Source organism: Ursus maritimus, unplaced genomic scaffold (genome assembly GCF_017311325.1).
Source record: "Ursus maritimus isolate PB19 unplaced genomic scaffold, ASM1731132v1 scaffold_2, whole genome shotgun sequence".
Lineage (NCBI taxonomy): Eukaryota > Metazoa > Chordata > Mammalia > Carnivora > Ursidae > Ursus > Ursus maritimus.
In genome coordinates this window covers 4,403,670-4,428,912 of record NW_024424452.1, presented here as the reverse complement: position 1 = coordinate 4,428,912, position 25,243 = coordinate 4,403,670, and the positions used below count along the sequence as shown (strand labels likewise).

The following is a 25,243-nucleotide window of genomic DNA, read 5'->3' as shown; positions in this document are numbered from 1 at the left end:
AAATCTCTCTATTCCACCTGAAAAAAAAAAAATCCCTAATCTGATCATTTCTCCCCACTTCCTTCCTGACCATACTGGTTAAAGTCACCATCGAGTATCATTTAGACTCCTGAAATCTCTTCCCAACTAGCATTACTGCTTCTACTCTAGCTCTCTAGGACCAGAGTCCTCTTTGGAAAAATCAACCCACGCCCCCACTCCCAATTCTCTAGTAGTTTCCCATCACAGAATAAAATCCATATTCCTTATTAAGACCTCCTCTGTTTTGGCCCCCCCCATTCCCTGGCCCACCCCCATTCCCTACCACTCTTTGTCTCATTCACTGCACTGCAGGAACGCAGTTAACACTAACACACCAGGCATATCACCACTGCTTGAAGTGTTCTTCCTCTGGGTGGTCGCCATAGCTCACCTCCTCATGTCATTCCGTTTTCTGCTCAAATGTCCCCTCTTCAGAAGACTCCCTGACCACATTGGCATCCCCATCTACCCCTTCCTCTGCTTTATTTCTCCTGTGGGTTTTTTTTTTTTCTTCCCCTTAACACTTCCTGCCTCAGCCAGTATTTCGTCTGTTAGTGAGTTCACTAGTTGGTTATATACTTACCCACTAAAACATAGCTTTGGGAGAACAGGGACCCTCCATACCGTTGTATCCCTGATTCCTAGAACAGTGCCTGGCACACAAGAAGCTCTCCAAAAATATGTGTTGAATGAATGACTTGCCAAAGGCAAGGGGTGCAAGTAAGTGCATATCCAGTAGATTTCATAGGCACCTGCTCCTCCCCAACATCCCCCCACACCTCTCCTTTCATCTCTAGGGAGACGGCGACACTTCCTGGGGTTGGGGGAACGGCACCTCAGTTCCCTTCGTCCTCCCACCTCGTGGGGGAGTCAAGACTAAGTGGGCGGTGAGCGGACAGAGGTCCTTCTCTATGGTCTTACTCCCCAGGCCCCTCCTCCCTAGCACCCGGCGTGCCTCTATGGTTCTTCCTGTCATTAGTCGGGAGGGGGCGCTGTGCGCAGGCGCGGGGTGAAGCCGCGGCGGGGCCGGAAGGAGTGCAGCGGCAGCCTCGGCGGCGGCGGCGGCGACGAAGCTGTCGGCGGCGGCTCCTGGTGACTAAAAGCCGTGGCGACAGAGGCCGCCGAGCCCGCCTGGCGAGCCCGCGAGCTGAGTGGCGAGTAAGTGTCGGCCGCGGGGCGCACCCGGCTCCTCGGCAGGCCGCGTGAGGCGAGTGGCGTCTCAGCCCGGCGCCTCCATTAAGCCCCGGGGTGGGGGCGGGGGCCACGGCTGTGAGGGGCGGCGGGGCCGCAGAGTCTGGGGCGCGGGCCTGGCCCGGCGGCCGCCCGAACGCGAGCGGGCCCGGGGCCACGCGGGGCGCCGCCAAGCGCCGGGCGGCGCGAGCAGCGGGGCCGGCGGCGAGGCGGGAGCCACAAAGGCGCAGGCGGCCGGCGGACCCTCCCCCGCGCCCGCCACTTCGGGAAGTTTCGCGGGCCGGTCCCTCGGCCTGCTGCGCGAGGGCGAAAGCGCCGAAAGACCGATTTTCCCCGGCGGGAGCTCGCGGGAGGCGGCGTCGGTGGAGCCGAGCGCGGCCTGGAGCGCGCGGGCGGCGATGCACTGTGACTCTGAACTCCGGCGCCCCCGGCCAAGGGGCGCCGGGCCTCAGTCCCCAACCCTCCAGACTCGGGTCAGGAGGGCTGTCTCCTCGAGAAAGCCGACGACTCCCGTCACCCAGCCCTCGTGAGGACATCCAAGTGCGTCAAAACCCTCTGCAGCGCGGGGAACGCGAACCCGACAAATGTGCCTGGAGCGCCGCGCAGTGAACGAGACTGGCGTTCCCGCGTGGGATGTGGCTGGAGACTGCGTGGAACGATTGTCTCAAAACTTTGGGCCACTTCAGTCCTGTGCGAGACCCCCCTCTCCCCGAGTGCCTGCGGGGTCCAGTGTAAACCAGCCAGGGGCCTGTAAATAACTTGAATACGTTGTGATAAGTGCCTGGGTATGGCTGGTTCTAGGTACTTTGCTAATGCAGAGAGATTTATTTACCCTTCTGGGAGCTGGGAAGGGACAGGGAAGATTTTAGGACCGACCTCAATTTTAGGACGCTTGCCTGAAGAAAGACTGCCAAGAAACAGCCTTGCTTTGTCGTGTTTATTGTATAGGTAATTTATTGGGCCTGGAGGTAGGGAGTGGTGTGAATCTGAGGAAATAGCTGGAGAACCTGGGGCCAGATTTGGGATCTCCCCCGTAAACCTAAATAGAGGCTAGGGGGCAGCAAGTAAAAAAGCCGCCTTCCAGCCTCTGTGGAGGAATCTAATAAAGGAAGTTGAAATATGAGTCAAGGAGACAAAGTTTATGAAATAAGGTAGAGGAGAGCGCCTGTGTTTGCTAACTCTGATGGCTTCTATTTAATCAGTGTTTGTTATATTCTAGGCTGTGTTAGGGTCTTTTTCAGACCTTATAACTAATTCTCAGATGGCAGTGTTATTTTATCTTCATTGTCAGTAAGACAAAACATGATGCTAGTAACTGTGTACTGATAGTGTTCTAAGTATTTTTTATGTATTAACTCCCTTAGTTGTCAATGATGGGGGTTCTGTTATCCTTATTTTAAAAAGGAAGAAAACAAGGTACTGAAAAATAACTTATGTAGTCAGAAAGCTTGTAAGGGTCAGAGCTGGGACTTGAACTCAGTTTGGTTCCATAGTTTATGCTCCTAATTATTTTGCTGTACCTGCGAATGATATTTCTTGGAAAAGTTCTGGAGTATTTACTTGGTGCCAGGCAGTATGCTATGTCCTGTGGCTATGGGAATGAATAAGATGCGGGGTCCCACATCCTTAGAACTTGTTTTGCAGAGGAGATAGCTATTTAACATAGCTTCCTGAGTAATTGTAGATTATTATCGTGCCAAGTACTCTGAAGGATTGAGATATGTTGTGTGAATGAACAGTGGGGGTGGTCAGGAAAGGTTTTTCTGAGGAGGTGATATTTAAGATGAGAAACTCAAGGATGAATGGAGTTAATTTGGTCAGAGGCAGTGAAAAATAATCAGCCAGCTAGAGGGAAGAGGAAGGAGCATTAATTGTGAATGGGGGAGAGGTGTAAAGTGAGTCTAGCTAGGTCAGCAAGGGTTCTATGAGGCAACGTTTCACAGGCCATGAGATTTTGGTTCTACCATGATGAGATTTTATGATTAAAAAAACAAACCTCCGTGCTGTATGAAAATATGTCAGAAAGTAGGACCTGTAGGCACTATTAGGATAGAAGGAGCAGTGTATCATGAGTTCACAGAGGATTCACCTGTAAAAAGATCGTTGAAAACATTGATTTTTTTCCCCCTTGTGGATGAGGATGTGCTTACTTATTCCACTTTCTGAACCAGTTTTCATTTGACATTTGAGGAGAATCTTAAGGTTATATGTTAAACTCTTTAGCCTACCCAGTGAAGATTTCGAGTTTAATTATTGGTTTAAAATCTTTCCTATTGTAGAAAGACACTGATAAGAGGATTTTTAGAGCTCTTTCAAACTCTGCTTAAACTCCAGACTAATTGTCCACATAATTCTGTCTGTAATTATGGATGCTTTTTTATCTTAGTTCTTTCATTTTGTCTACATATTAAAATACACACACATCGCATTCTCTTATTCTGAACTCATCACTCGCCTTGTTCTTAACAGTATCGCCATCCTCCAGTCACCCAACATCTAGGTGTCCTCAACATCTAGGTCAACTTTGACTCCTCCTCCTTGCCTCATGGCTCTTCACATACAAAAATCCCATTGAATCTAACTGTAGTTGGCATCTTGTATCTTTTTCCTCTCCCTGCTTATTATCTCTAGTTCATACTTCACTGCCTCTTGTTTCCTGGGTTTTCTGCTACCAGATGTTTTTTTACAGTCTTACGCATTGCAGTTAGGTTGATTTTCCTAAAGTACAAGTCTCTGTATTGCTTCTTATTGGTTAGAAAATAAAATTTGAGCTGTACTTCAGTTATCCATAGATACATAGAGCAGGCCACCCCCAAACTTAGTAACTTAATATGACAATTTTGTTGACAATTTTGTGAGTCAGGAGATTGAGAAGAACTAATCTGGGCTGTTTTTTTCTGATCCACATGCTGCTAACAGAGGTAGTAGGGCTGGAGGTTCCACTTCCAAAATGCGTTTTCACTGCCATGCCTTCTCAGGGACTGCTGGGAGGCTGGGCTCAGCTACATTTTCTTTCTCCAGGTAGTGTCAGGGCTTTCCATGTGATCTCTCCATCAGGAGTCAGATTTCTTAGTGGTGATTCTGGGCTCCAGGATCCCTGGGTGGAAGCTGCTTAAAGTTACTCTCTTAAAGGCAAAGTTTGGAGCTAGCACAGCATTCAGTTTGGCTTAAACACAGCTATCTGGGCTAAGCTTCCCTGACTACCTGCCCTCTCCCAACTGGAATAGTGTCTTTATTGTGCTAATTCTTTATATTTATAGTGTACTTAATTGTGTGCAGAGTTTCTCTCACTAATTGTACTCCCAAATTTTTTGAGGCAAATTTTTTGATCCATGTTGGATTTTCTATGTATGTATTTCCCATGATGTGTAACACAATTTTTTTTAAGGTTTTATTTATTTGAAAGAGAACACAAGCCCGGGGCGGGGGGGCAGGGAGCAGCAGACTCCCCACTGAGTGCAGAGCCTGATGGATCCCAGGACCCCCGGATCATGACCTGAGCCAAAGTCAGACCCTCAACCAACTGAGCCACCCAGGCGCCCCACAACTGTTTTATACCACGTGGCAAGACCACAATAAATATCTGCTGAACTCTTTAATGTATTTTAATTTTAAATAATAATGTAGGGGCACCTGGGTGGCTTAGTCAGTTACGCGTCCAACTCAGTTTCAGCTCTGGTCTTGATCTCAGGGTCCTGAGTTCAAGCTCCATGTTGGGCTGCACGCTGGGCATGGAGCCTACTTAAAAAACAAAATAGTAGGGGCGCCTGGGTGGCGCAGTCATTAAGCGTCTGCCTTCAGCTCAGGGCGTGATCCCAGCGGTCCAGGATCGAGCCCCACATCAGGCTCCTCTGCTGGGAGCCTGCTTCTTCCTCTCCCACTCCCCCTGCTTGTATTCCCCCTCTCGCTGGCTGTCTCTCTCTGTCAAATAAATAAATAAAATCTTAAAAAATAATAATAATATAAATAATTTCAGTTCAGTATAGAAAAATCAGGAAATATAACAAAGCAAAAAAATATAACTAAGCAAAAAAATATAACTACTTTAAACTTATTATTTAGAAATGACCATTAACTTTTTGTTGTGTTGATTTATTATTGATTAAACCTTAGTATAGGCTTACAACGAATGGATATCCAAATAATGGTTAAGATGAGGAGCTAGGATTTGAATGAAGAGCAATAGTCACTTATAGTCACTCAGAAAAAGATGTTGGGAAGCAGTGTTGTGGAGTGGTATGACGTGCGCACGTCAGCTTCTTCCAGCTTGTGCCTGGCTCTGCTTTGCCCACCTTTCCCTGGAATATTCAAAGAGATTAACTCATTAAATTGAAAACATCTTTTATTACCCCAAGATCAGTGTTGCAGAAGTGACAGACATATTTATGGAGATTACTCTGGAAAGCAGGAACACCACAAAACCCCAGGACCATGCAGTATTCTGTCAGGAGCACGTGGAAGGAAAAATGGAGATAATAACACAAATAGAAGGATGAGAAGAAATTTATAACTGAAGAAAATCCTGATAAACTGATTGTTGTCACTTAAGCCATGATACCTGGCTCTGGCTATATATAGCTCTGATGAACAGCTCCAGTTTCTGAGGGATGAAGATGTTTTTGGAGCCACTCATTCATTCAGCAACTGTGCAGGACACAGGAAGTACAGCTGTGAATAAGATATAGTCAAGGGCATATGGAGAACACAATTCAACTGTGAACTTTCTCATGTGTTGATATATCCATCCAAGGAAGAGAAGGGGATTTAAAAAAAGGTAATGAGGACAGTTGTAGGAGGTAGAAGAGAATATAGAATTGTCCCCTCATTTTTCTTAAGTTTTTACAATATAGTACTACATACGATTTAAGGAAGCGATAAAATGTATGCTAGTTTTCCTTTCTAATTTGGAAGCGTTATCTGATATATTGACTATAGAGTATTATAGTCACAAATGTACATGTGATAATTTTTACGTAAAAGGAAGAGGCAAGAACTAGTTTCTGTTAGGTAGCATTTCCCATTTCTGGATTCCACATTTGTTTAGCTATTTTCTTCAGCTGTCTGATGAAGAAGCTACAGCCAGAGGAAAAATGAAGTTTCTTATAGAAGGAAGTAAAAGTTTAACGGTGAGTAGTTATAGTAAAATTAGCAAAAAGTAACCTGGAAGAGGAAAATAAAGCCCTCCCCCCACATTTGGCTGTATTGTCAACTTACTAATAAACACTGTACATCTACTGTGTACTTTTGATAACAAGCTCCTGTTTTGGTGGCATTTACCATTTACAAAGTGGCTTCTCATATTCCAACACAGCCTTACAAGGTAAGAATAGCAGTTTCCATTTCATAGGGAATAATAGTAGTCATAATGTGACATGCACTATGGTACATACTTTATATTTAATTCAGTTAATTTTAAAACTATTCTCATTTTACAAATAAACTAAGTCCAAGAGATTAGGCAATTTATGCAGTCACTGATTACTAAATGGTGAAACCAGGGTTTGTGCTTAGGTAGTTTGATCTGAAGCCCAGATGAGAGGAGTGAATGTCAGGGATTGAATGACCTTTAGTCATTCACTAGAAGCTAGTCTGGAGTAGAAATCCCCTTGTCAGACTCCTTTTCTCACTGAAGCTTGGAGCCATTGTATATACCACTCACTCATGAAGAATCTTGCTTTTAAAGCACCAGTAGTAATCTGTTGAACTATAAGCTTGACATGCTAACTAAATTAAGTAAATGTAAAATGAATCACACTTCCTTTTGACTTCCAGTATAAAATTGAAAGAACCTTGTTGTGGTAAAAGAAGGAACAAGAAATGTGTCTAGTGGAATTATGTTCAAAATACGTTTTAAAAATTGTATTTGAAAGAAAAGTAAAGTTTTGAGTACAGTTCAAATTTGACATTAGAGCTCTTTCTACCGTGCTATTTATAAATGATGTTATTCATTATTGTTATTTCAAGTGAGATTTGTAATTTTTAAAAATCGAGATACCTTTGTCCAGTTATAGATACCAGAAAGTTTTACTATAAAACTTAAATTAGTCTTAACACACAATTTAGTATTCTCTAAGTTGGAAAAATGCTGATGTTCCTTGACTTTTAACTCCTTGTAGACATTACATGAGAAGCCAGAGTCTGGGGTCTACTTTCTCTAAGGCATGTGGTTTTTCCCAGGAAGGCAAAGAAAATTGAGATTTTCTTAGAACCAAAAACATTGGTTCTTAGTTATTATCATCAGAATAAACAAGAAAATGGTTCAAGAGTCAAAGTACTACTGTTTCACAGAGGCAGCCACTTCTTTTCTCTTAGGATGGCTTTTGTTCCCCTTACTTTCCCATTTTGAATCAGAGTACACACAAAGAAGTTTGACCCCAAACTAAGTTTAGGCCTATGCAGCTTCATCTTAAGTCATTCAAGGTATATTCTCTTACGTTTGGATTCCTTCACTCAACCATTATGTATGGCTTAATAAATTATTACAAGATGCTTATATCCACCACCCAGTTTAAGAAGTAGACCATCTCTAAGCCCCATCCATGTATCCTATCCTGATCATAACTCATTCCTTCCCCCTAAAATTAACTATTAGTCTGACTTTTATAATCATTTTCTCGTATTTCTTTATTTTATCACCTAAGAATACATCCCGAGATATTGTAATCTCATTTAAAATTTTTGATACGTTTTTTAAACCTAAGTTTCCTCTTCCATTCCTTTTCATTTTTCCTTATAATTTATCTGTTGTTGAACCTGAATCATTTAACCTGTAGTTTCCCAGAGCTTAGCTAGGTGTTTGTCAGACTTCTAAAAAATTATTCCCATATAGAGCCTTTTTAAACATTTTTTTTCTAATCCTCCCTCATTAAATACTAAGCAATAAGATTTTGCTGGATGGGACTGAATTTTGGATGGTCACAAACGACTTGTATCTTAAGGTCTTTTCACACACTTGCAAAAGCACTACCATTGAGAGTACATGATCTGGGTTGCATACTTATGGTGCGATTCAGAAATTTAATTTTTCCGGGGCGCCTGGGTAGCGCAGTCGTTAAAGCGTCTGCCTTCGGCTCAGGGCGTGATCCTGGCGATCCGGGATCGAGTCCCACATCAGGCTCTTCCGCTATGAGCCTGCTTCTTCCTCTCCCACTCCCCCTGCTGTGTTTCCTCTCTCGCTGGCTGTCTCTCTGTCACATAAATAAATAAAATCTTTTAAAAAAAAAAAAAAGAAAGAAAGAAAGAAATTTAATTTTTCCTCTAGCCTCTATTCTCAAAAACTGTGGCTGGGTCCAGATCCTTGTCCAAACTCTGGTTCCATCTCTTTCACAAGACTATAGATAGCAGAAGGCGCTTAGTTCATGTCTCTATGACGTTAGCAGCTGCCAGTGATATCCAAGGTCTAGATCCAGTAATTCATTGAGGATTGCAAGTGATACTTTAACTGGATTTTTAAAATTAATACTGGAATATTTTTTTAAGGTTTTATTTATTTATTTGACAGAGAGACCGCTAGCAAGAGAGGGAACACAAGCAGGAGGGAGTGGGAGAGGAAGAAGCAGGCTTCCAGCAGGGGAGCCCGATGTGGGGCTGGATCCCAGAACGCCAGTATCACGCCCTGAGCCAAAGGCAGACGCTTAACGACTGAGCCACCCAGGCGCCCCAATACTGGAATATTTTTATAAAGAAATCATTTTCTTGTCTACTATTTGGTTATCCAGTGACATATAGTTCATATAGAAAAGGCAAGAAAGTATCTGATTCTTCGCCTTTATTTTACCAACTTATTTATTTATGTATTTATAGAGGAGAGACAATCTTAAGTAGGCTCCACACCCAGCACGGAGCCCAGCATGGGGCTTGATCTCACAACCCTGAAATCCTGACCTGAGCCGAAATTGAGAGGGACACTTAACTGACTGAGCCACCGGGGCACCCCTGTTTTACCAGTTTTAAAGATAATGCATTGGTTGATATCCTTTGAAAATGACCTTTTTAAAAATAATTATGAGCATTTTCATTTGTATGTTTTCTTAAAAGAGATTCATCCCATATTATCTTCCTTGGAGCTCAAAATATCCTGTGTTTGGCCAGTGGAAGCCTCTTCAGGATTTTTTTTTCTGAGTTATTCTGACAGAACCCAGTCTTTGATAAGTAGTTTTTGATCGCTTCCTTGATATCTGATATGACAAGGTGTTGTAGGCTCATTTTGTAAGATTCTTGCCTCCAGAATTGGAATTAGTAATTTCTCCAAAAACGCCCTGGTTTCTTTTGGTGGGAAATAGTATTTCAAGACCATAATATAGACACTATGCATGTTCATTGCTTCTGATTATAAATAAAATTCCTTTTTTTTTTTTACACTGAAATTCTTGATTCTCGGGGGCACAGGGATTAGTAGAATTAGAATATTCCATAACTGTTAATCTTTTTAACTTGTTAAACACAAAAGTGTCAGAATGAAAGTCTTAGAATGTCACAACCATTATGATTACATGACTTAAAAATTTTGCATATGCTTCCTTTCCCCATAATTTTTATAATTGTACTGTATACGTAATTTTAGTTCTCCTTTATTATTTTTTTTAAAAAAGATTTTATTTATTTGTTTGACAGAGACAGCCAGCAAGAGAGGGAACACAAGCAGGGGGAGTGGGAGAGGAAGAAGCAGGCTCCCAGCGGGGCAGGGAGCCCGATGTAGGGCTCCATCCCAGGACTCCAGGATCACGCCCTGAGCGGAAGGCAGATGCTTAATGACTGAGCCACCCAGGAGCCCCTTAGTTCTCCTTTAATCTTTGTGCTATAAGTAATTACATATGTAATGTTTACTGCCAGTCTTTGTGTTGGTGTCTTTAGTCATTTTGGTTGCCTGAAGTTTATTTTTCTGTCAAATTCCATCCTGTAAAAACAAACAATAATCCATAAGTTCTTGTATGTTGATAAATTTGTTTGTGCTCCTTTTCTTTGAAATTATTTTTGCTGGTTACAAAATCTCTGGCTCATATTTTTTTAAAAAGTATCTTATACCATTTTCTAATGGCATAAAGCATCCCTATTAAAGTCTGTTAATAATCTAATTTTCTTTCTTTTCAGTGTCTCAGGCCCAGGTCCTAAAAGGATTTTTTTTCTTTAAAGTGTGTGTGTCTTGGTAGTTGTCATTTGGGGTGGTTTTTGTTTTGGTTTTTTTTGGGTTTTTTTGTTTTTTGTCTTTTTAGATACTTAACTGCATTTTTTTTGAAAGATAGTCTTAACATTTTTATTTTAGGAAAAAAAATTTTTCTGTCACAATTTTTAGCATTCTCTTCCCTTTCAATTTATTCAAGAGCTGCTATTTGTTATGTTGGACAGTCTTTGTCTTGAATATTTGTTCCTTTATCTCTTTATTTTTCTTTTTTTTTTAAAGATTTTATTTATTTATTTGACAGAGATAGAGACAGCCAGCGAGAGAGGGAACACAAGCAGGGGGGGTGGGAGAGGAAGAAGCAGGCTTATAGCAGAGGAGCCTGATGTGGGGCTCGATCCCAGAATGCCGGGATCACGCCCTGAGCCGAAGGCAGGCGCTTGACCGCTGTGCCACCCAGGCGCCCCTATCTCTTTATTTTTCTATTTAAAATTTTCCTCGGGACGCCTGGGTGGCTCATTCGTTAAGCATCTGCCTTTGGCTCAGGGCATGCCTGGGATTGAGCCCCCATCAGGCTCCCTGCTCCGCCGGGAAGCCTGCTTCTTCCTCTCCCACTCCTCCTGCTTGTGTTCCCTCTCTGGCTGTCTCTCTGGCTGTCAAATAAATAAATAAAATCTTTAAAAATAAAAAAAATAAAAAAGTAAAATTTTCCTCCTTTTACCTTTCAGGTCTCTTAAGCAGTATGTGTTGTGTTGTATTCACGGTTGTGTTCCTTCTAATTTAGTCCTCACTCCTGAAACTTTTTAAATTTTTATTTCTTTCCTAAGATCTTTCATTCCTTTTCTGAGTTTTCTAGTTCTGATTTATAGTGTTGTTTTGTGTCTTGTAGTATTTTCTTAGTGTCCTTTAAGTTGTTAAATCTTTCTGGCATTTTTTCATTGTTCTAGGGATGTTGTTTTGCTGCTGCTTTTTCTTATAACTGTATAGGAGTTCTGACATCAGTTCTTTTCTTTACTCATTTTTATTTTTATTTTTCAGCAGAAACTTTGCAAGCCATAATCTGCTCATTTTTAATGAAATTAGTTTTCTTGGACTTTGAAGGAGGGTAGTTTAGGATAGCTTTTCTAACTTCACAGAACTCCCTTTTCATGCAGTGTTCAAAATATGACAGCTGCGTTTTGAGATTTCCTGGCTTTGTCCTCTATTGTTATGTAGACCTGCCTTCTCTTTCCTTTCTTTCTTTATTTTTTTTTTTAAGATTTTATTTACTTATTTGACAGAGAGACAGCCGGTGAGAGAGGGAACACAGGCAGGGGGAGTGGGAGAGGAAGAAGCAGGCTCCCAGCAGAGGAGCCTGATGTGGGGCTCGATCCCAGGGCTCTGGGATCACGCCCTGAGCTGAAGGCAGACGCTTAATGACTGAGCCACCCAGGCGCCCTGTCCTTTGTCTTTGTCTCTGTCTTACTCAGTTTCATTCTTCCCACTTTTTCATCTCCCCGTTGTGGGGCCCTGTCCTGCAAGGGCGCCCTGCTAGGTCAGGTTTGAAACTTCATGGGTCCTAGACTGCTTCATTCTCAGATCTTAACTTGAATTCCTTGCACTCACCTGCTATTGAACTGAGCAAGCCCCTTCCTGGTGTTTCGCAGCTTTCTCAGATTGGCCTGTGTGCTTTTCAGTGAATACCTGTTGGTTGGTTGGGGGTTGTCCTCTTCTCAGGTCTGAATGATTCCCTGTGATTTCTGAGGCACAAATGGTACTTCAGAGATCTCGTGGCACTTGATGATTTGTCCTCAAGGGTTCGTATTTGGGACTTTGTAGTGATTGTTTCTTAGGTTTTTTTCTAATTTGGAATTTTTTTGTTTTTAGATGAGAATTTGGGTACATTCAAAAACTATGGTGCTGCTGTCTTCCCAGAATTCCTTGTGGTTTCATTTTACGTTCCTCTGATGTCTCATAATGTTGGGCACTTTTTCATTTGTTAACTGGCCTTTTGGGTTTCCTCAGGGTACTCAACATTGGGAGTTCAAATCTTTTAGCCCACTTTTCTTCCTTTAAGTTGTCTGGTTTGTTTGTGTGTCTTTCAGTTACCATGTAAGCATTCTTTATATTTGTTGGATAGGAGCCTTTATTATATATATTGCAAATTCCTTCTCCCAGTGGCTTGCCTTTTCACTCTTAATAATTTCTTTTGTGTATAGAAGTTTTTATTTTTAATGTACAATATTTCAGTCTTTTCTGTTATGGGTAGTACTTTCTATATCCTATTTAAGCTATCTTTCCCAACCCCAAGTTTGTGAAGGTATTTTTTTAGGGTATCTTAAAGTCGTTTTTGTCTAAGGCATGAGAAAGAGACCTAGTTCCTCATTCTTCTTGCCCCCCCCCATACAGCTTTCTAGTACAGCATCGTACAGTAAAAACATGTTTTCTACTGCTCTGTAATGCCACTTTTGTCATAAATCAGACATCCATGTTATGAATGAATCTGTTTCTGGACTCTGTTCCTTTGGTCTGTTTTTCTCTTCTTTTGCTATACCATGTGGTCTTAATTACTGTAGCTCTGTAATAATAAGACTTGCTTTCTGATAGTGTAAATTTTCCACCTTTTGTTTTTCTTTATGAATGCCTTGGTTATTCTTGGCTCTTTGCATTTTCCTGTAGATTTTAGAATCATCTAGTATATATCCACTTTTTAAAATCTGATTAAGGCTATATTAAATCTGTAGATCAATTTGGGAGGAATTGACATCTTTACAAAATTGAGCCCATGAATGTGGTATGTTTCTCTCTATTCATTAGTGTTCTTTGGTTTCTCTCAGTTCTTTGGTTTCTATATAGAGGTCTGGCACATCTTTCATTGCATTTATTCCTTGGTATATGATAGTTTTTGATGCTACTCTAAGGAGTATCCTTTCAAAATACTATTTTCTAATTGTTTCTTAGTAGTGTGGTGTTCCTTTTTTTTATATTGGCCTTGTATCCAGAGACTTTGTTATTCATTCCACTTACTCATTACAGTGGTATTCCTATGTACAGTCATGTATACAAATATGTATAATTTTGTTGTTATCTTTCAGTATTTTACTGGTTTATTTTATTTTTTTTTAAATTTTTTAAGTAGGCTCCATGACCAACGTGGGGCTTGAACTCAAGACCCCAAGATCGAGATCAAGAGTCGGACACTTAAGCAACTGAGCCACCCAGGTGCCCTTGTTGTTTATCTTTTGATAATCCATCTGGAATTGATGTTTATGTGTAGTATAAGGAGTGAATCAAGGCTCATTTTCTTCCTATATAGATACCCACTTGGCCCAGGAATGTATATTGGAAGACCATTCTTCCCACTGCATTGCAGTAGCACCTTTGTTTTTATATGGATGACCAAATGTATATGGGTCTGTTTCTGAGCCCTCTATTGTACTTTCCTGTCTGTCTTTGCATCAGTATACAATCTTATCATCTGCAGATAATGCCACTTTAATTTCTTCCTTTCAGCTTGATATTTTATTTCTCTTTATTGTCCTACTCCACTTGCTACAACCTCCACTACAGTTAGACAAGAAATGGTGAAAACTCTCCCCAATTTCAGGGAGAAAGCTTTTCAGTGTTTTACTATTATGTGTGAGGTTTGCTCTAGTGTTTTTAAAATGTCTTTAACTTGATGAAGGAAGTCTTTTCTAATAACCAATAGGCTGAGAGATTTTAATCATGAACGGGTGTTAAAATTTTAATGCTTTTTCCCCCCAACCTACTGCAATGATTATATAGTTTTTTCTTTATTCCAGTTATGTAACTTACTTTGCTTTGGTTATGATTTTGTGTCTGTGTTCCTGAGAGATATTGGTCTCTCTTGTGCTGTTCTTACAAGCTTTTAGTATCAAAATTATGCAGACCTCATAAAATGATTCAGAAATAATGTTTGTTCTTTTTCTGTTCTCTGAATTTTTTAAATATTAATTACATTTCTTCCTCAGATATTTAGAAGACTTTACTGGTTTCAGGGCTTTTACAGTATTCTTTGTGGGAAAGTTATTAATTACTGATTCAGTTTCCTTATTTGGTAGAGTTCTGTTCCGATTTAAAATTTTCTTTGTTCAGGGGCACCTGGCTGGCTCAGTTCACAAAGCATGTGACTCTTGATCTCAGGGTCGTGAGTTTGAGCCCTACGGTGGGTGTAGAGATTACTTAAGTAAGTAATTTATAAATAAATGAATGAATGAACAAATAAATTTTCTTTGTTCAGCTGTGATAAATTGTATTTCAAGGAGTTTGTCCATTCACAATTTCAAATTAATTGGTATAAAATTATTCATAATATTCCTTTTATATTGTAGAATCTTTTACATTCCTGGTAATGGTTATTTGTGTTTTCTCCCATTTTTCCTTGATCAATTATGATATTTGTCAGTGTTTTTAATCTTTTTAGAGAAACAACTTTTTGTTTGGACTGTTCACTGTATGTTTGTATCTGTTTTGTTGATTTCTGTTGTTAATGATTGCAATGATTGCGTTCTATTTTTCTGGTTTGATTTACTGTGCTTTTTCTAGCTTCTTGAGATCGAGGCTTCGAGCATTGATTTCTTGGTCCTTTTTCTTCTCTAAAATAGCATTTGGATGTATAAATTGCCCCCTAAATACTGCCTTAACTCCAGCCTACAACTTTTGATGTATTTTGTTTTGATTAGCGTTTGGTTCATCAAGTCAAAATACAGGAGTTTCTGATTTTCATCATAATTTCTTCTTTAACCCGTGAGTTGTTTAGTTTGCTTAATTTCCGATATTTAGAAATTTCCTGGTTATCTTTTTTTTTACTGACTGTTGTTAGCTAACAATATACTGTATGATTTCAAGCCCATGAGACGCTTATGACTCAGGATACAATCCGTTTTGTAAATGTTCCTTATATACTTGAAAAGAGTATGTGTTCTACAGTTGTTAGGTGGAGTGGTCCATAAATGTCATTGAGGTCAAGTGGTTTGATAGTGCTATTCAGGTCTTCTGTCCAGCTATAAATGTGGATTTGTGTTACTTCTTTAAGGTCTGTCAGTTTCAGGTATACGTATTTTGAAGCTATGTTATTAGATTCCTAATATACATTTAGTATTATCATATCTTCTGTGAGTTGACCCTCTTAACTGGAAGAAATCTCCCTACTCATCTCTAATACTACTTATGTCAATTTTGTCTGATACTAGTCTATTCATAGACTTTTTTATGGGTTTTATTGTACCCCTTCTGCCCCCCCCAAAAAAGGAAAAGATTAAATAGTTGAAAAGAGAGCTTCAGCATAGAATTGGAGTTTATTTTTAAAAATCAGATGGACATTTTATGACTGAAAAATAAAGTATCTTATGAGTTGTTGATGTTCAGTATATTGCTTTCCATCCTTTTACTTCAAAGCTTTTTCTTATACTTAACAGCATTTATGTTGTCTGTTTATGTAATACAATTTCCAGTATGATTGTATTTAAGTTGTATGGGATAACGACTTATATAAATTGCAAAGTGATTACTTCAGGAAGTTTAGTTTAGTTAACATCCATCATCTCATATGGATAACCTCCCAAAAAAGAGAAAAACATTTTTTTTCCTTGTGATGAGATCTTTCAGGATTTACTCTCATAGCAACTTTCAAATACACCCTACGGCAGTGTTAATTGTAGTCCTCATGTTGTACCTTATGGCCCCATTACTTATTTATTTTATAACTGGAAGTTTGTACCTTTTGACCCTCTTTATCCAATTCTCCTACCTTTGGTAACCACATGTGATCACTTTCTAAAGTTTGGGTCTTCGAGGGTTTTGGGTTGGTTTTTTTTTTTGGATTCCACGTGTGAGATCATATATTTGTCTTTCTCTGTCTCATTTCACGTAGTGTATAATGCCTTCATAGTTCATCCATGTTGCAAATGGCAGGATTTCCCTCTTTTTTACAGCTTAGTAGTAGTCTATTTTCTAGCATTTCTTTTTTTTTTTTTTCTTTCTTTCATTTACTTAAGAGAGAGCAGGGGGAGGAGCATAGGGAGAGGGACAAACAGACTCCATGCTCAGTGCAGAGCCCAGTGCAGGCTCCATGACCTGAGCTGAAACCAGGAGTCGGACACTTAACTGACTGAACCACCCAGGTGCCCTTCTATTTTCTTTACCCATTCACTGAATGAACACTTAGGCTGTGTCCACGTCTTGGCTATTGTAAATAATGCTGCAGCAAACATGGGAGTGCAGATACCTCTTCAACATTAATAATTTCTTTTCCTTTAGTTATAGACCCAGAAATGGAATTGCTGGATCATATGGTAGTTTTATTTATTTTTTATGTGTTGTTGTTGTTATATATATTTTTTAATATTTTATTTGAGAGAGAAAGCATTAGAGAGAGCACAAGCAGGGGGGAGAGGTAGAGGCAGAGGGAGAAGCAGACTCCCTGCTGAGCAGGGATTTCCCCCCCCCCCAATGCAGGACTTGATCACAGGACTCTGAGATCATGACCTGAGCCAAAGGCAGACACTTAACTGACTGAGCCACCCAGGTGCCCTATTTTTAATTTTTTGATGCACCCCCATACTAGTTTCCACAGAGGGAGTTTACATTCCCTCCAGTAGTGTACAATTGGAAAGTCCTTTTCTCCGTGTCCTCACCAGCATTACCTTTTTGGTGATAGTTGTTCTAACAAGTGGGAGGCCATAGCCCTTGGTTTTGATTTGCATTTCCCCGGTGATTACTGATATTGAGCACCTTCTCATGTACCTGTAGTCCATTTGAATATCCTGTTGGAAAAATGTCTGTCTAGGTCCCTTGCCCATTTTAAAATTGGATTATTTGCTTTTTGGCTATTTAGTTGTAGGAGTTGTTTATATATTTTGGATTTTAACCCCTTACCAGATACTGAGTTGCAAATATTTTCTCCCATTCCGTAGGTTGCTGTGATTGAGTTTTTAAGTGTATTTTATTATTTCTTTGTACGTTCCATCTGTTCTTTGATCCTTTCTTCCTCTTCTATTATTCTTCTCCCCCCTCCCCATCAGCTTTTTAGTTATGCATTCTTTTATTTTTCCCTTTGGTGGTGTTTTCACCATAAGCTTAGAATGCCACCTTCACCAAATATTTGGAAGGGTTTTGACAATCCTTCCTTCTTAATGTTCTTTTTTTTTTTTTTTCAGACCCTTTTGAACAGATAGTCACCATGTTTAGATATTAAGAAGTACATATGTGTATGTCTGCATTTGAAAATGGCAGAGGGAAACAATAATGAAGAAGTCATTCACTTGAACAACTTTCACTGCCACAGGGGACAAGGTAAGTGTTTGTTCTCACTTTCTCCCTTTCATCATTGCTTTTTCTCTTTATGGTACAGTCATAGTTTCTTTGAAATGAACCTGTTTTGCACCATGTGGAACCCAGAAACATTGCATTTTTAGACCTCAGAACATCTGGTGTAATGGACTCATCAGACTAGAATTTTGTGTCAAGTGGTGACACGTACTGGCATGAATGAAGTTTAAGAATCTTTCATCACAAGTGGAATATTAAGCTATTAATGAGCAAGCCAAAATAAGCTGTGAATGTGCAGTCACTGGATCTCAAGAGGTGAGAGTTTGGGATCTGTGGCAGTTCCATTTTTGAAGGGGAATCGGGTCTTCAAAGGAGTGCTCCTCCAGGCCTGTTTGATCTGAAAGTGCTGCTATAGCATTTTTACCCCCTCATATGATGCTTAATTTATTTTTTGCCAAAAGATTCTTAACACGGAATTTTAGAACACATATTCTTTCATTGTACAGTGTTTGAAATTTGGGGAAGTTCTTGATTCAAAAAGGGAAGGGAGCCTGCATTTCTGTGACATTCCTAAATGCATATGAAATTTCCTATCAGATCCTAATTCACATTCACACTTAGGCTGAGAGGAAAAAATTCATGCTGCTGAGTAGGAAAAGTATTTTTTGCAAGTATAAATTCCATGGAAGGCGATATCTGAGTGGCTCAGTCAGTTAAGTGTCTGCTCAGGTCATGGTCTCCGGGTGCTGGGATCAAGCCCTGAGTCGGGCTCCCTGCTCATTGAGGAGTATGCTTCTCCCTCTCTCTCTCTGTCCCCTCCCTTCCCCACTTGGGGATGTGTGTGTGTGTGCTCTCTCTCTCTCTCTCAAATAAATAAAATCTTTTAAAAAAAAATTTCCATAGAAGAAATTATACCATTTTTTTGGCTTTTTCCCCCAATAATATTTTGTGCTTATGAAGATGATTTTTTTTCCCAGCAGAGGGTAAATTATATACATTGGCTTTCAGAGAGCATTTAAAATTTAGCACATTTTATTAAGCAAATAAATTGAGAAAAATAAAATGCTTAAACTATGCAAATTATGAGTGCAAAAGAAGTACTAACTTTTTAAGGATTTTATTAATAGTTTAACTTGGTAGTAAGAGAACCATAATTTATTGTGACTCAGAAAGTTTTAAATCTTAGCTGTGATTTGTATATGGGATCATTTCCAAATTTTTTGAACATATATATCAAGTTAATGTTGTAGTTGTTTTTGTTTTTTTTTTTTTAAAGATTTTATTTATTTATTCGACAGAGATAGAGACAGCCAGCAAGAGAGGGAACACAAGCAGGGGGTGTGGGAGAGGAAGAAGCAGGCTCATAGCGGAGGAGCCTGATGTGGGGCTCGATCCCAGAATGCTGGGATCACGCCCTGAGCCAAAGGCAGACGCTTAACCACTGTGCCACCCAGGCGCCCCATTGTAGTTGTTTTTTAACTGGATTTTAAATATACTTGAGCAGAGTTTCAGAACAGCTAATTCCTTTGGGGAAACTGTTCACTTTGGAGGTATATTTTTCTGTTAGACAAGTTTTGTGTATTTTGCACCCAGCATGAGTATTTTTATCAGGCATGCAGAGTTATTTTGTTTTTATGATCTATATTAATTTTATTGTGCCAACCCCTGTAGGATTTTTTATTTTTAAATCATTTTTATTGAGGTATAATTTACTTAAATGCACACATTTTAAGCATATAGTTCAATGAGCTTTGAAAAACGAATATACCCATATAACCACCCCCTCTACTCATGATGTGGAACATTTCTGTCATCCCAGAAAGGTTCCTTTATGCCTCATTTGCAATCAGTCCTCACCCTACTCCTAGTCTAAGGAAACCACTGATCTGCTTTTTGACACTCTACAGTTTCATATAAATGGAATCATACAGCGTATACTCTTTATGCCAGAATTTTTCTGCCCAACGTAATGTTTTGAGATTCATCCATGTTGCATGTATCAATTAAATCCCTTTTATTGCTGAGTAGTATTTAATTGCAAGAATTCCGTACCTAGTAAAAATAGGCTAAAAATGAAGGTAAAATAAATAAAGGTTAAAAGTACAGGAATGAAAAAAGAGAGGTTATGCAAATAGCACAAAAAAGAGCTGGTATGTCTGTGTATTATGAGATAAAGTGGACACGTTAGAAGTATTAATAAATAAAGAGTTTATAATGACAAAGGGGTCAGTGCACTGGGGGGATAAACAGTTCTAACTTCTATATACTCAGTAACATGTTGTCAAAATATAAAGCAAAAATTGACAACTAAAAGGAGAAATGGATAAATCCACAATTATAATGCGAGATTTTAACATGTTTCTTTAACTGACAGAGAGGAAGCATATACAACATTTGTATGACTATAGAACACGATCAACAAACTTGACATAAAAGACATAAGTGGAATACTGCACCCAACGTATTTAACAAAATTGGGCATATTTGAGCCATAAAACAAGTTCCAGGTTTCAGAGGATTGAAATCATATAGGTTATATTCTCTGATCATGTTGGAATTAAGTTGTAAATCAATTACAGAAATATAATTAGAAAATCCCTGTATGTGTGGAACACAGGAATGCATTTCAGAATGACTTAATGATTCAAAGATGAAATCACAGTGGAAATCAGAAAATACTTTGAATTGCATGATAATGAAAATACAATCTGTTGAAGCTTATGAGATGCATCTAATGTCATGTTTGAAGAAAACTGAATAAAGGAGGACTCAGCAAACTTTCAAAAGTCAGTCAGTCACCATTTTTGCCTTGCAAGTCTTGTGCTCTCTGTTGGCAGTTACTCAGCTATACCATTGTAATGTGAGGGCAGCTATAGATGATAGATAAATGAACGAGCATGGCTATGTTCCAATAAGGACTTAAAGTAGCAGGTACCATCCCACCCCACACTGCTGGTGGGAGTGTGTATTAGCACAATTGGGAAAATTGTTTGGCGTTGTCCACTAAAATTGAACATAACGCTTTCCCTATGGTTCAGCACTCCCACTTCTAGCATGTACCCAACCTAATGAATATACCAAGAGACGTGTATAAGAATGTTCAGGACAGCATTAGGGGCACGTAGGTGGCTCAATCAGTTAAGTATCCAACTCTTGATTTTGGCTCAGATCATGATCTCAGTGTCGTGGGATAAGCCCGCTTTGGGCTCCGTGCTAGGCATGGAGCCTGCTTAAGATTCTTTCTCTCCCGGGGCGCCTGGGTGGCACAGCGGTTAAGCGTTTGCCTTCGGCTCAGGGCGTGATCCCAGCGTTATGGGATCGAGCCCCACATCAGGCTCCTCCGCTATGAGCCTGCTTCTTCCTCTCCCACTCCCCCTGCTTGTGTTCCCTCTCTCGCTGACTGTCTCTATCTCTGTTGAATAAATAAATAAAATCTTTAAAAAAAAAAAAAAGATTCTTTCTCTCCCTCTCCTTCTGCCTCGCTCTCTTTCTCTCTCTTTAAAAAAAAAAAAATGTGTTCAAGACAGTGTTATCCAAGACTGGAACCAACCCAAATGTTCATTGACAGAAAAATAAATAACTTGTGATGTAGTCATACAGTGGATTACATACAGCAGAGAGCTACAGCACATGCCACAGCATGGATACATGGACCTAGTATTTACAAGAATGCCAGAAACAAATGAATGTGTACTCAAAAAACAAGCAAAACTAGTCTGTGGAGTTAGGAGACTATTAATACGCTGCAAATGTTGTATTGACTGACCTTGGTGATGGTCACTCAGGTATGGGCCTTTTGATTAATTCATAGAGTTATACATTTGGTTCACAGACTTTGTTCCACTTTAATTTTTTAAAGGCTAATATATTTATATATGGTGTGTTGGGGGAATATCTTGTCAACCGTTGGGCTTCCACTGTGAGGTGATAGGTTTCAAGCCAGCTTTTTCACTGGGTCTCCCAAGATTGTCGGTAAGTGTTCTTTTCTTGGGCCAGTTCTTCCAGAGAGGAATGTACTGTTTCCTGCCTATGGAATCTGAGACTGTCTGCCAGCATTCTGGGAACTAAGCAGCAGAAGGCAGCTGTTCATTGTGCTGTTTCACTGGCACCCCTTTCCTCTCTTGACCCTGTGCCTGGTGTCTAGTGCCTCTGCCTTAGTGTCTCTTCATAATGGACCTCCACGGGGTGGGTTTTTTTTTGGAATAGCTCACTGAGCTTGGCAAATTCTCTCCAAAACTAGTAAAATTAGATAAAACTCTCCGGAGCTCCACTCTGCTTGCTAAATGGGGTGCTGCCCAAATCATGAATTGGTTAATAAAGCCAATTAGATCTTCCAAAAAAAACTAGACAAAATTGTCAAAAACAACCATTTAATACCTGGAAATGACCAAAGGAATATAATGATTGGGAACATTCAGGAAAATCTGGAATTCTGTCACATGAATTAAGCTAACTCTGGTTGGCTGTCTCCCCTGCAGGCTGTGGGTTTGAGACTTCTCCCCTCAAACCATCACTGTTAACCTTTTTTTAATGTTGAGGAAGTGGATGCTTGTTGAGTTAGGTAATAGCATCACGTGGCTGGCATATGGTGGAGCGGAGACTTGAACCCAGGCGGTCTGACCTTAGATTTAACAGACTGCTGTCCCTGGCTCACCACAGCTCTGTTACAGGGTTGAAGTGAGATAATTGACTTTAGATTGCTTTTCAAATTGTTGGATGCCATAAAAATAAATGAGGCATTAGCCTTGAGAAAGATATTAGAGCTTTAATGGAGAAATTTCAACATTTATAATTGATGATGTCTCTTTTCTCATTGTGGTTTTTTTCCCCCTAACCTTTTCTCTAGGACCCTTAATGCATTTTGTCTTCATTGCCTGTTTTAACCTTTAACATTCCCATGAGCCAAGCAGGAAAAAATTAACAGTTTGTGTTATCCAGTAATTCATATTAGACATGCTCTTTTTTCAAACGAATACAAGAAGTTAGAAACTTTGAACATAATTACTATATCCAGATAGTTAACTTAACTCTAGTTATACTTAAAAGGATGGGGCACCTGGGTGGCTCAGTTGGTTAAGCGTCCGACTCTTGATTTCGGCTCAGGTTATGATCTCAGGGTTCTGAGATCGAGCCCCACATTGGGCTCCATGCTCAGCGGGGCATCTGTTTCTCTTCTCCCACTCCCTCTGCTCCTCCTGCTCAAGTGCTCCCTCACGTGTGCGTGCACACACACTCTCTCAAATCTTTAAAAAAAAAAAAAAATTAAAAAATAAAAGGAAATTAGGAAGGTTCTGTTGTTTACGGTCATAGATGCTAAATGGGTGTTTGAAACACTGAACTATATGTAAATTATATTTAAAGTTTATGTCTAAGGTGAGCAAATTGGTATTTTAAATGTTAAATGAAAATTTTACTAGTTTTGAGTGAAAGTTTTTTCAGTTTAATCAGTTGAATAAAACAATGTTTTATTCCCTGGGAGGAATAGAGATGAGGTGGGAGACCATGATTTCACTTTTTAAAAATTGGCAATCAAGATTTTACCAAGAGATTTCTCAGACCTAGTATAAAAAAAGTTGATAATGTTATCAGATTTTCTCTGTTGATCCCCAAAATGCGTTACGGCCAAGGCTCACCACGGAAACCTGGCTGTTAATACTTGGGTGCAGGTGTTAGCTTACCTAAGCTAACACACCAGTAGCCATGAACTTGGCTTTAGGCTTGACCCTTTTCGTGCCAAAATTGAATTAAAAGACTGAATGTGATCATGCTCATCTCCTGGTAACCATGTTCTCTGCTTCCTTTTAGACTGGATCAATCTCAGAGATGGACCCATCACCATATCTGACTCCTCTGATGAGGAAGGGGTTCCTATGCTGGTCACCCCGGCTCCTCAGCAACACGACGAAGAGGACCTAGATGATGATGTCATCCTGACAGAAGTGAGTTTTCTTAAACTTACCATGATGAGGCATTCTTGCAAGTTAGTGATCTGATTCTTTGGCCCTGCAGCAGTGGTTTTTGGGGCCTCTTAGGAACGCTGAGAGCACCACTTCTGTTGCACTGTGGCTCTCTGTGTGTGCTGTGGTCCTGCATCTCTGAAAACAGCCCCTTTCTACCTTGATAATGCCCCTGGAGCTTTAGATGCCGCAGGTTTGGTCTGTTTCTCGACTTCTGCACTATTGCTCTGACTATTCACGCACTAGTCTGCATGTTGCAATTACAACAACCTTATTGTGTATCTTAATATCAGGTAGTGTCATCTCCCCTTTTTACTCTACATTTTTCAGAATCATCCTGGATATTTTCGTGCTTACTTTTTTATATAAATTTTGAGCTCAGCTTTTCTGATTCCAATAGGTAGATCAATTAATTCAAAACAAATCTTACTATTAAAGAACAATTTTTTTATAATTTGGACCCTCTCTAACTTTTCTTCCATCTGGTCTAGCCTTCCTTTATATCCCTCAGCGAGAGCATTTTGAATTTTTCTTAACTATAAATGTTAAACATTTTTTGTTTAGTTTCTTCCCGGTTTTTTTATCTTTTCTGTCACTTTTGTAAGTGGTATCTTTTCTTCCACTGTACCTTATAACCTTTGTTTTTTTAAATTTAGGAGTCTTTTGGTTTTAATAGTAATTTTATATTAGTTTCACATTATCTTTATTGTCTGTAGTTGTTTTTCAGTTGACCCTATGAACTTCTCAAGGGATGGCATCTGATCTATCTGCAGATAATGATACTTGCAGTTTCTTCCTTTCCAGTTTTTATATTTGTGTTTATCTTGTTTAATTATATTAAATAATGCCTTCTCAAAAATTTTAATAGTGGTAATAGGAATGAGAAAAAAACCCACTGACATAAATGGGAATACTTGTAATGTTTCTTCGCTAAGTGAGATGGTGGCTTTTTGCTTGAGATACCTTTCTTTTTTTTAAGATTTTATTTATTTATTAGAACAAACAGGGGAGGATCAGACTCCCCCCACCCCACTCCCCCAAGCAGGGATCCTGATGTGAGGCTCGATCCTGAGATTCTGGGATTGTGACCTCAGCTGAAGGCAGATGCTTAACCAACTTGAGCCACCCAGGCGCCTCTGAGATGCCATTTTTTTAAAGTATGTTAAAGAAGTAGCCATCTACTTTAAGTTTTTGTTAGTGAATATAAAATTCTATCAAATTCCATTTCAGTATGTGTAGAGATTATCATATTTTTCTTCGATCTATTAATTTAAATTCTGTTCTTCTCTGGATCGATTCTGCTTGGTAATGGTATTATGATGTAATGGTAATATGCCCTTGGATTCCATTTGCTAAGATTTTATTTAGGGTTTTCTCCATAGATCTCATGAGTGAGATTGGCCTGTAGGTGTATGTGCGTGTGCCTGTGCTGTCTTTGACAGGGTTTTTATAAACATGATTGATTCTGATTTCGTCAAAAGAATTTAGAAGTTTTCTTTCTTCTTCTTTGCTTTGATATTACTATTTTAAATAACACTGGAGTTACCTGTTCTTTACAGATTTGGTAGAATTTACCCTACAGGCGTTTGGCCTGTTGCTTTACTTGGAGGCCAGTTCTTTGAAACTGTCTCAGCTTCCTCTATGGTAATTAACATGTCTAGATTTTCTGTCACTTTTTTTTCTTTTT

The 25,243-nt window shown here is 39.6% G+C and overlaps 1 protein-coding gene across 7 annotated transcripts in view; it reads left to right on the top strand.

The window, feature by feature from the left end:
- The first annotated feature begins 1,001 nt into the window (after positions 1-1,001).
- Positions 1,002-25,243, top strand: part of RNF216 (ring finger protein 216) — a 141,956-nt gene continuing 117,714 nt past the window's right edge. For 4 of the 7 annotated variants that reach the window (XM_040634735.1, XM_040634736.1, XM_040634739.1 and 1 more), the window contains exons 1-3: positions 1,002-1,179; positions 17,488-17,623; positions 23,405-23,538. In XM_040634735.1, the coding sequence (XP_040490669.1) occupies positions 17,557-17,623; positions 23,405-23,538 (201 nt within the window). In that variant the 5' untranslated portion in view covers positions 1,002-1,179; positions 17,488-17,556. The remainder of the gene's footprint in view (positions 1,180-17,487; positions 17,624-23,404; positions 23,539-25,243) is intronic. The other 3 variants (XM_040634737.1, XM_040634740.1, XM_040634741.1) reach the window with 1 other exon arrangement.